Source organism: Micromys minutus (genome assembly GCF_963924665.1).
Source record: "Micromys minutus genome assembly, chromosome: 14".
Taxonomy (NCBI): Eukaryota; Metazoa; Chordata; class Mammalia; order Rodentia; family Muridae; genus Micromys; species Micromys minutus.
Genome location: NC_137983.1, coordinates 37549870 through 37562242, shown reverse-complemented (window position 1 = coordinate 37562242; position 12373 = coordinate 37549870). Strand labels below are relative to the sequence as shown.

Genomic DNA, 12373 nt, shown 5'->3' with positions numbered 1-12373 from the left:
AGCATTGCCTCTGACGTCATGTTATCACACAGGTGGATAAAGTTGGTCCTTTCTGGTTACTCTCACTGTTCTCTGCCACCACTTAACTGCCTTGGAGTTCCTTAAAATTAACTGGCAAATTCTCTTTCCTCCCTCCCTCATGTGTATCATCACCCCAAGAACATATATACAAGTAGCATTACATTACCCAGTTAATATATATGTATATGCATGCATATATTCATCCTGTAATAAGTACTGAAAGGGGAGGTTGTGGGTTTGAAGGAGAGTGGGAAGGAGTAAATGGTATTTAGGATTTGGGGAAAGGAAATGTAATAATGAAATTATAATCTCAAATGTGAAAAAAAATAAGGTGTGAGAAGAAGAGAAAGCAACGTTTAAAATGTTTTCCTTTAAGCCTAGTAGATTTAATGAGATATCTATGGGAGATAAGAATGCTCCTCACTCCTCAGTGGAATAACACTCAGAATCATGGTAATTTTCATAAGATAGATTTGTCATCCTAGGGAGCAAGAAGAAACAAGAGGTATCAGTCTTGAAGATCGCCATTGCCAGGCACAAAGTACTATAAAAATTGTTCTTAACCCTGGAATAATGTCCCAGCTACCGTAGTACACTTTTTATAACCCTCTGAACATTAAATCAATATTCACCATTTCTTTAATGTGGGTACATTGTGATATATACTTTTGTCTCTTTTACTGTTGCACATGACCTGTAATTTAAGCTTTCTCTGGGTAACAAAAGCTCAGAGCTAACAGAATTAGCTCAGTGTTTGCAAAGGACTTTATGCAGTAGAAATTGGGGAGCTTCTCACAGTAGCCCAGGCTGGCCTGAAAATTATTAAAGAAAGGATAACTTGAATAACCTCCTGCCTCAGTGTGGTGGTTTGAATAAGTATGGCCCTTATCGGCTCATGTGTTTGAATGCTTGACCCAAAGGGAGTGGCCTTGTTGGAGGAAGTGTATTACTGTGGACTTAGACTTTGAGGTTATATATGCCCAAGTCTGGCCAGTGTGACTCAGTCTCCGGCTACATGCAGATCAAGATGTAGAGCTCTCAAAAACAACATATATCTTAACAAGTAGATAAATACTCCATGCTAATAATAAGAGTCCCTGAAACTATAAAAATGTAATAATATTAGAACACTGCTTCTCAGGTTCTTCTGATACGGGGCCAGGCTTTAGGATATTCTAATACACACTTTCTAATGGATTATCTGCTTCATGTATACTTGGCCTGTGTGTAATAAGTTTGCTTCATGGTAGATGCTTTTCAAGAAGAAAAACAAAAACAAAAAACCTCTAAGCATAAACATTATGATAAGATTTTCAGCCAAAAACACATCAGCATTTTTGACAAACTTTTGATGTCTGATTTGTGAAATAAAAGGCAGTAACAACAAATTGTGATGCAGATTAGAAAATATCCCATCTATGTCAGAGAAAGAATTAATTCCTAAAATAAAAATAAAATAGAAAAAACAGAGACTTTTTATTTTAAGACCCAAGATTCTGGAAATCAATTTGAGCAATATTCCAAGACTGTACAGCAACCAAAAAGCTTCAATCTCCCCAATTTATAAATCTAGGAACAATCTTACCCTGGTACATAAAGACCCCTATCTTGACCCTGCACAATTTAATATTTTAACTATTGAACTAGATTGAACTATAAGAAACATGGTAATTAAATTTCCAGTTGGCATAAACTTTAAAATGATACTTCTAAAATCTAAATTCTCCTAGTAGGCCTGGGCCATGCTTCCTGGAACACAAACCCAAGTAATATAATGCTATGATGGACAGAGGGAGTGTGTGTGTGTGTGTGTGTGTGTGTGTGTGTGTACTATTCTGTGTTCAGCAAAAAATATTTTACTAAACAATGGAAAATAGGTCTCTTTCTATAAGTACTTTTTGGTAGTTTTATGCAAGCCTCAGGGGTGCATTTCGAAGCAAGGCATTAGATGTGGTCACTCAATTACAATTGCAGAGAACATCCCTGAAAATCTAGCATGGAACACCAATGGTCCAAGACCAAGATTCATCTTCATCAAGATGTGTAACAGATACAATCAGATTCAGAAACTGGTGTAGAAATATACAAGAGGCAAGGGTTTCTTTAACATCAGCCTTTTAAAGAGGCTATTTCTTAAAACTGAGAAAGAAATGAAAAATGTGTCTACTCTTGGATTAAATTAATGCTCAAGCAGAATACAAATCAAGCTGGCTAGAAGTCCCAGTACACTGTGAACTGGCTGGGTCACAGCTAGAACACTGAAATATATTTTGGAGTGACAGCCAATAAAAAATACCATTAACTCAGGGACTTTAGAAGAAGGTGACTAGAACTGGAGAGACTCTAGAAATCCTAACAAGAGAAAGGATTCTGTTGAAGAAACAAGTCCCATAAGCAAGCACCTCTGAGTTGCATGGGTAACTATTTAAATACATCACCCACTACTTCCTGGAAAAAGTAACTCAAGAGTGAAAAAGTGTCCTGTGAAAACTTAGCTTTATAGAGAAAAAGGGGGATATGCAAGGTGGTCTTACAAGAGGGAAGCTAGGTGATCCAGAACCAGGTAAGAAGTCTTGGAAAGAGTTAGGTTTGCTCATAGGGAGAATCAAGACTGGAGAGCCATTTGCCAAACAAATTCTTACAAGGTCTCCATTGCCAAACAAACTCTTACAAGGTAGCTTGTGTGTGTGTGTGTGTGTGTGTGTGTGTGTGTGTGTGTGTGTGTGTGTGTGTGTCTTGAATTCTGATTCAGATGTTAACCTGCTTTTTGTGAGAAGGACACAGTAGGAGAACGGGAACTTCTTAGACAATAGAGCCAGACACCATACTGAATGTGGACATAAACCACACAAAATGATTACTCCATATAAAGGAAACTGGGATTCCTTATATAGCATTCCAATGGCTTGCCAAAGTGCTTCAGTGTTTAGGAAAGGAACTGTATATAAACTTTTCTGATATAAGACTCTTCATCTAAAATATGGCCAGTCTAAACAATGGAACATCCATCTATACATCCATTCATCCACCCAATCATCTACCCATCCATCATCCACCCATCCATCATCTACCCATCCATCCATCCATCCATCCATCCATCCATCCATCTATCCATTCATCTATCCATCCATCCATCTCTGTGTGTGTGAAAGAAAACCCTTCCCACTGCTCATGTGTGAAAGCCAGAGGACAACCTGTGGTAGTTGGTTCTCCCCTTCTGCCTTTATATGGGTTCTTGGGGTTGATCACAGGTCAGCAGGCTAGGTGGCAAGTGCCTATTTGCCTGCTGAGCCATCTTACCAGCCCTGAAGCAGATTATTTGTAAAATCTTCAAAAGGGTTTTAAATAAGCAAATCCCCTTCCAAACCAAATTAAAATATGACCTGAAGTGAAAAGCTGAAACAAAATGAGGGTTATATAAACACGTATGAAACAGACAAGAAATAGAAGTTTGCCTTTCATAAGGCTAATCCAAAACAGATATTTCTGTGAGGCCAATTGGATGTGCCAAAAACCTTCAACTACTTTTCTTGATCCAAATCACCCACCAGGCACAGACAACAAGAACAGAAGGATAAATAGGTATACAACACAGAGTGGTTTCCATTTCTTTCGATTGGTCCCACACGTGGCTTACCAATTAAAACAAACAAAGGCTTAAATGTAAATTTAAACTCACAGGGAGAACATGTAGGCAAGTTGTTTTTGAAGAGGAGGCAGGGTTCAAGGGGGAGATGAGTTTACACAATGAACGAAACTATATATGGCTGTGAAATCTTTTCATAACACCAAGGGATTAAAGGGAAATTTTGGCTGCCATGAACAATCTAGATAATAAAGGCAAAAGGGGGCCTAGACTGAGAACTGGAGGAGTCAACATTTGATAGAAATGGACTCCCAGGGAAACCCTACACCTCAAATAAAAATTCCCTTCTGCATAGCTGTTCACAGCAGAAGATTAAGTCATGTGACCAGCTAACCACTGAAACATATTCTTCGTTGTAGGGTCTAGGTAGCAAGTATTACATATATTTGAACACGAAAAATAAGAAGAGGTTTTATCGATAGCTTTACCTAATGCCAGCCTCTGTATTCTGACTTCGTATAATAATCACACATAGCTATGAAACAACATGAACATTAGGGACTGACCTATTTAAAGTCTGGGTTTATTTATTAACATTAAGACCTACAGAAAGAAACTGACATAATTTCATTGTCAAGGGTGACTGTGTTTTAAACAATGTAATAATAATAATTCCCATTCTGCTTTATAGGATAAATACACTACAGCATTTTGCTAATGTTAAATTTAGATTTTTTGTTAGCTACTCCAAAACCTGACAACACTATTTTTAAAGAGTTTCAGAAACGACAAGACGTTTGATTACGAAAAACAATAAGCTGATCTCCTAAGCAGCCGCCTACTCTACACAAAGCAAGTCGTATTTTTAGCTTAAATATATGAACTCGTGTGTGTGTGTGTGTGTGTGTGTGTGTGTGTGCATGCCAAGAATAATTTACAATCACATGGCTTGAATAAATCTCTCCCCATTTACTTCTTTGCAGCAAGGCTGGAATTAAAGTGAGTAATTTCTGAACATTGGCCTTTCTGATGTGGCGGGAATTATATTAGTATGTAGACAGTGCTCAGAGCTGTCTGGACCTATGCAGCCAATATGAGCATACCTTCCTGAATGCTAATGGTACTTTCCATGTGACTGAAGCCAGGCAACCGATTAAGCTTTTAAGTGCACACGTGCCATGTTCAGAAACACTGTGTTCATCGTCTCACATTTTCGGTAGGTTTTTTTTTTTTTCATCTTATTTACTCAGTTTTATTTGCTTCTTTCCACATAGGAGATGAAGTATGATATGTTCTCCAAAAAATTTCTGTTCCCCATTCACCCCAAACCAACCTAATCCCTGACTCACTCCAACAGTGTATTTCAGCACACAATCTGAAATCCCCATGTCTTATTAGGATGAAATTAGATCATCCCTATTCAAATTCAGGACAGCCTATAGACAAAGATGAGGCCATCTACCTTTTTTATTTGGCTATGTTGCTGGCATAAAGCCCTTCACAAACTCTTAAACATCTCCACGATTGTTGGACCAGCTCACAGCTGTGAGTGAATGAAAGCCACCTGCCACGTATATGTTACTTAATTTGTCCAACTGATGAAATCGGGACAGTAAAACCTGTTCAATCCAGTATCTAACAAGTATTTTGTCTTAAGCTTCAAAATCATAACTGTCTTCCCAGTTCTGCTGTTTCTCATTTCTCCATGATTCCTACTTCCAAACACAGAGTACGGCATAAGAATACATTAAAAAAAAAAAAAAAAAAATCTGACCTTTTCACAAGTTCCATGACTCTAAGTAAAGCACAATGCATTTGACCCTCAATTTTTCTTCCCATTTTTTTTCACTTTGTTTCTAAACAGGCTCACGCCATGTAGCTCGGCTATCCTCAACGATGGCAGTGATCTCAGCCTTCCTTGTCTGGGGTTACAGGTGGGCACCTGGTTTGACTCCTAGTTTTCCAACCTACAAAATTAGCCATCACGTGCCAACTACACAACTGTGGAATACTCTTGTTTCCTTTTCTTTCTTTTTTTAAAAGGAATGGGAGTTAGAAAGAGATTCTCTGTGTAGTTTCCAATTGCCCTGGAACTTGATCCCAAGACCATTTTAGCCTTGAACTCACAATCTGCCTGCCTCTCAAGAGCTGGAACTAAAGGTTCTAACAACTACCTAGTACTGCGGTTTTTTCTAAGTAATGTTATGTCAAAAAAAAAAAAAAAAACTTTTTAGGTGTTTTGGTTGTTGGTATCATCTCTGAAATACCACCTGTTGCACAATGTGATATACACCCTCTTCGTCAACCACTAACATATTCCAAATCAACAGATCCTGCTGACATGATCAGTCAACAAGAGAAAATGGTACAATTAATGATACCATAAGAACTAGGAAAAGATCCCTCATTATTGTCATCTGAGTAATTAAACAGTTTGATAACATTCGATTACTGCCTCCTCAGAGCCATTTTGTCCTGCCTTGCTCATGAGTGTGTGGCAACTTTTTGGTTGCAGCTGACGGAATCCATAAGAGAGGAAGGGGGTTTCCTCTGCTGTTGCTGTGGTTATCAAACCTGCCTCTTCAGGAGTCTTCTCAGATGTGAGTAAATAAAATCTCTCAGAGGTGAGAACCATGTTAAAGCCATCATGTTGATTAATGAATGGCTTATAAGCAAAAAATGTAACCAGTTATACCCATCCCCAGTTTCCTCCTTGTGGAAGGGATTCTTAAAGGAGCAGATAGGTTAAGACAGAGACTGTTGGGATAGTGGAAGCAGCCTTCATTCAGAGGACACAGATCCACTGAGGTGACACAAGTGTCATGTCATGCTTCAAACACAGCCATGCTCAAGGAGGAAGAAAACATAAGGTTCTTTGCTTCCAAAGATGACTGTATTGTCTAAATCGGCTATAATGTTGGAGGACCTTAATAGAATTTGTTAGCTAAAAATTCTTATTGGAAAACATAATTATATGTGTTAACCCTTTGAAATAAAAGAGTCCAAACTCACTGCATTTTATCCCATAAATCAAGGTAATTGTTGAGCTTTATAATGAAGGTGGCATTTCAACTGCATTAGACATGGACACTCAGGCATCATTTAAGGAGACTGAATTTCATCTTCTGTATTATACTGTATTACAGGAACGAACCTGCCACTCAATCCTTCTTCCCTCCCAGTCTCAACCAACTTCTTACAGCTTCCTCTTCAGGTGCCATATCTTTATCGAAAGGTTGCTAGAATCACAAACTCCCAAGTTCTGTTCTATCTAATATGATAATCTCTGGCCACTCTACAATCAACATTCCTTCCATTCATCCTATATTGGATTGTGTGTTACAGTCAAACAACCAGGGTCTTCATGATTTTCTGTTCCATATTGTCCTATTGCTATTGGCCTACACTCTGCTACTAAAGGCGCCTTCCTTACCCCGGCTTCTTCTGTATCTTGACGTTTTGTGGTTTGTTTTTTCGGTTCAGCTCATTCCCATTCTTGAACCATTTGAATCTGAGGGAGGAGTACTCGGAGCTGGTCTCACACCGAAGCACCAGCTTCGAGCCTGCAGCTGACTCCTGGCTTTTCATCTCTTTCAATCGGGGAGGCAATGCTGGAAAAAGAAAGAGAGGAGGAAAAGAAGCTGTGATCATCAGGACTTTCCAAAGAAAACATATGTTGAATGAGCTTAATCAGGTCCCGTTATCAAAGTTTTACCATCCAAGGCTAACACACACACACACACACACACACACACACACACACACACACACACACACACACGAATTTAAATGAGTGGAACAAAATGGATCCCAAAAAATAGAAGGAAAATACAAGGTCCAAATTGAAAATAAATAAATAAAAACAAAAAACTATGCATAAAAAGAGGCAAGTATGGAACCAAGATGAAAAATTCATTCCTAAAATCACATTTTTAGTAGCTACTTCCTTGCTTTAATAAAACCAGTGTTAAGAGAGGCAAGGAGCCATACTTTGTCTTCAGAGTACCTTCATGGCCCCATATCACGTATTAGCCTAACTCTGTAGGGAGGCACTGGGAATACCATATCCAGTTTTCAGTAAATGATTTTTATAAATTATTGACTTGAAAGTAAACACTGTGTTAAGTCTATTTTTTTCCTCTTTGATCTGACTTCTGTAGAAACGAGCATTGGGTGCGTTTCACTAAGCATCAAAGTGTCCCCCACAAAGCTGCTCTTTGGCAACATCGCTCCTGATTGGACCTGTGGTGTCTATCCCAGAGATAGTGACCAGACACTGCAGATGACCACCATCACCACACCCTGGATACTGCACACACTTAGCATTTCCAAATCTTCAGAACAGAAGCTGTGAATAGCAAAATTATACATTCATTTTTGCAAGATGCTTTACATTATCCTGCAAAGAATACATGTAATTTTGACTTATACAAAGGCCCTTATGTGCTAGGATATGTATAGAAAAAAGTATATGGTGATGATTAGCAATAAAGAAGCGTAAGTATGAAAGAGGATGATCAAGACTCCCAGTGATGGCTTCTCATAAAAGTCAACAGGGCAGACTTGAGTTTATATAATAAAACATTTTTAATTAAGGAAGAAAAAGATGGCTTTTTATCTACACACACACACACACACACACACACACACACACACACTTATTTAATGATCAACCACCACAGAACCGGAGACCTCAACGGCTCATAGTTTCCGCTGAGTCTTGCAAAGGCCAACGACAAAGTCTACTTCTCTATTCAGTTCAGGAATTAACAGGAAATCCCAGAAAACAAACCAAGTAAATGAGATTCTGCCTCACTGACCCAGGGCATAATTACTCCCTAGGTAAGGACTAAGAGTCCAGGGACACAATCAAGGTCGCCTTATGCAGGGACAGGAAGTGGATACCTTGCTTCTCAGGCTCTTTGTTTTTTACAGCTCAGCTCTTTGGAGGCAAACCCCAACAGTGTTAGAAGTGAGCTCAGAAATAAAGCTAAAACCTTTGAATGCTGCCACCATTTCTCAGCACAACTCCCTCTAAGCACATACCCCTCGTGTATTTGGTGGCTGATAGAGCAGCAAGAAACTGTGGCACACACAGGAGCAGGTTAGGAAACTTACCCAGCAGGTCCCAGCTCCCAGCTCCCAGCTCCCAGCTCCCAGTACATGAAAATTATGTCTGTCTTGTTTTGTGTTTCCCCCACCAACCAGTGCCCATTTTTTCTTTCTTTCTTTCTTCCTTTCTTTCTTTTATTTTTTTTTTTTTTTCACTTTTTTTTTTTTGGACAGCTTCAAAGTTAGACTTGCTTTCTGAACAAATTCCAAGGAGCTTTTATGTTTGAGATATGGTTTTCTTGGTGCTGCTTTGGAAGTTTTAAAAACACTAAGTTCTAATATTTCTGACAAGCACCTGCATTTGTATCCATTAGCTTCTTAAGGTCATTTCTAATTGGCTGACTCTGCTGAAAGGTTTAAAAGAAACAAACAGGAGAGAGCCAAGTGGCATCAAAGAAACTAGTTTGAATATATTAAGAAGAATAACTTGTTGCATGTGTGGTTTGCAGCTGGATTTTAAATTAAAGTTGAAACTCTACCAAAGATCTCAAGGTCTGGTCCCTTTACTAAACATGCCCTGTGTAGTTGGATATATGTAAACCTAGCAAGTCTGTGTTCAATCTTCTAACTACTCAAGGTATTGGCTCACAAAATCAGCACAAAAGTCTGAACACAAGCTACAAGATTGGTGTCTCTCATTTGCATAAATATTTTCTCATTAAGTGTCTAATTTTTCCCTCCCTTTCCCTTATCCTTTTGTCTCTCATCTCTTTCTTCTTCACCTTCTCTTTTTATTTTTTATTTCTTCACAATCTGCATATCACACACACACACACACACACACACACACACACACACACACGTAAAGGCTGATCTAGTCAACAAGGGTTATTTTTTAAGCCTTTAAAATTGCTTTAAGCCTTAAAATAAACAAGTTGATGTTATGAACAACTAGAGAAGACTGCGAAGCCCAGCTAGACTAAAGGAGATTGAATGTGAGTCATCAGTGAAACAGGGAGCTACTCTATGAGGCACAAGGGAGGGAGTAGCTCCCAAGGACATTGGGACTATTACAGAAACCCAAATGAAAATCATGTACAAGGGCTGGGTTTCTCTGTTAGAATTGCTTCACTATGATTTTGTCAAATGTTCTTAGAAAGCATCTGCTGACATCTTAGGAGAAAGGCCTTCAACTCAATTTGAGATGGTTTAATGAGTCCTAACTACATGCAAATACATATACTATTTACAAAAAAACATATGCAGAGAACAGAGAAATGGTTTTCTCTTTGCTTTTGTGCCTCCCTCATCTGGTCTTTCTGACATTAAATGAAAGGGTCCAACTTCTAGCAAGTAGCATTTTCTTTTGCCCTGAAGTGCTGCAGATAGACCCAGGCCACATATCTACTAGGAAACTATGCTGCCACTGAGCTGCATCCTCAGCAGTTAAATGCCTTATGTAGCTTTTATTTGTTCTTTACCTTTTTGGGATAAGACCTTCCTATATAGCCCAGTGACATGGACCTAATACTCCCCTCCCACTGGGTTACAGGCACACTCACCCAATGCTGGTTATTCACTTGTCATTTAATAACTTAGGTAAGTTTGCAATTGTGAATAGAAATGGTTCAAGAACCACCCCTGATGCCGTTTAATTATGGTAAGCATTAGACTGAAATTGTTAAGTGGGTTTATGCCATATCTTTGACTTTGGTGGCTAATCATGTTAGGTCTACATCTTGCCTGTCCTTACCAAATGTCCCCTAGGAGCTAACAACTTCTCCCTTATGAGAAGGCACACAATGCACAGAGGCATAGGCCTTCATACATAAGGTCTTAAATATGTCTGCTCCTCTAGCTGACCCAGATATATAAACGTGTGCCCATAAGGACACTACTTTGAGTTACTTTTAGTGTCTCTCTTTGTGTCAAGCCATTCCAAATCCCACAGGAGGTGATATTCCTATCTGCTCTCTCATTTTGCATTTCGAAGTATTCTATTTGTCCTGTGCGTGTTCTCCATGGCACTAATGACCTTTAAGACATAAGGACCTCTACCTTATCAGGGGTCAGTTCTTAAACAGAATAGCAATCATCCATAGCATGAATGGAGAAGAAAAGTCATGGTCCCCAATGGAGCATGCAACTGCAACCTTGGCCCATGAGTACTCTGTTGCTGATGATAACCATTAGAGAAACCAGCAATGCCCCTACTGGTACCTGAAAGAGATCAAATTCCAGTGCATAGAGAACAAGACAATGTAAATCCTTCCTTATGATTTTAGATTAACAGCCTTGAATGTTCCTCAGATCTTTCATAAAACTTCAAAGCAATATTTGAGCCCAGATGTTTTGGGGGTTAGGGTTAGGGTTAGGGTTAGGGTTAGGGTTAGGGTTAGGGTTAGGGTTAGGGTTAGGGTTAGGGTTAGGGTTAGGGTTAGACTCTCTACAAATCTAGAGTCAATATTCAGTGGAGTAATTTTTTTTCAGAGATTGTTAAAATAGTTAATCATAAGTAGATTGTATTTAAATGTGTCTCTCAGACATGTGCTTTATTCAAATGATGTAACACTATCTGATTTTATTTTATTAACAAAACTATATTAGTGTTGGAGAGATGGGTTAGTAGTTAAGAACAATTGTTGCTTTTGCAGCAAGCCTGGCTTAGTTTCTGTACCTACATGGTGGCTCACAACTATCTGTACATAACTCTAGTTCCAGGAAACCTGGTGCCTTCTTCTGACACTTTAAATATTTGAATTTTGAAACTGGAAAATAAAATCTTGCTTTTCAATTCTTCTAAGAGTAAATGGCCTATAAATTTAAAGGTAATTGAAGGCAAACTCAATGCCAAGTTAATGTTTTAAATTTGGGTGTCCAGAGCATCTTAGGTATGATGTATTTGGTTCTGGTCTACTACAGCTCATAATTTTGCTTAGTAAGTGTTCCTAAGAATGTAATAGCTCCACACTCTAAAATGATCTAATTACAGAGCTGGTTTTAAGCAGACTTTCCCTAAATTTATTTCTTCCTAAACTCAATTAGTATTATAGGAATATATAATCACCCTTAGAAATACAGAAACAAACAGTCAGACAAAAAGAATGTTCTAAAAGATTACAAACCCTAACTGAGTGTTAGCAGGTTCGCTGAGAGTATTTTAAAATCCCCTTCTGCTCTTCTGTTTTCAATAATTGATGTCACACCCTTGGAAAAAAAACTGGTGACAGTAACCGAAAATATGTAGTTTTCCTTTGGATCATACCAAAGCATAACTAGATATGTTCATTCATTCCAATAATTTAATTGGTAATCAAATATTTGTGGCAGAGGCAAAAGTGAACTAGCAAAATAGAAAGAGAACCATTCATAGAAAGAGAACCAAGACCAGTTCTCAGCTCTCCCATTGCAGAAACCTTTTCAGTTCCTCATGCTGTGGTGACCTATAGCAATAAAATTATTTATGTTGCTACTTCCCAACTGTGATTTTGCTACTGTTATGAATCACACTGTAAATATTTGTCTTTTCCAATGATCTTAAGTGAACTCTGTGAAAGGATCATTAGACAACCCCCCAAGGGAGGTTGCAACCCCCTGGTTGAGAACCACCATTCTAAAAGACTCTATACTTCTCAGATCTACCCACTGTTGCTATATTAGTAGTGCACTGTGTTGTTAAGGATGGAAACGTTTCACATGTAGATGACCACATAA

At 38.5% G+C, this 12373-nt stretch overlaps 1 protein-coding gene across 7 annotated transcripts in view; it reads right to left on the bottom strand.

The window, feature by feature from the left end:
- Nucleotides 1-12373, bottom strand: part of NRG1 (neuregulin 1) — a gene marked incomplete at both ends in the record, with an annotated part of 175159 nt that overhangs the window by 129167 nt on the left and 33619 nt on the right. For all 7 annotated transcript variants that reach the window (XM_080928756.1, XM_080928755.1, XM_080928757.1 and 4 more), the window contains one exon: nt 7041-7218. In XM_080928756.1, coding sequence (XP_080784882.1) covers nt 7041-7218 — 178 coding nt within the window. The remainder of the gene's footprint in view (nt 1-7040; nt 7219-12373) is intronic.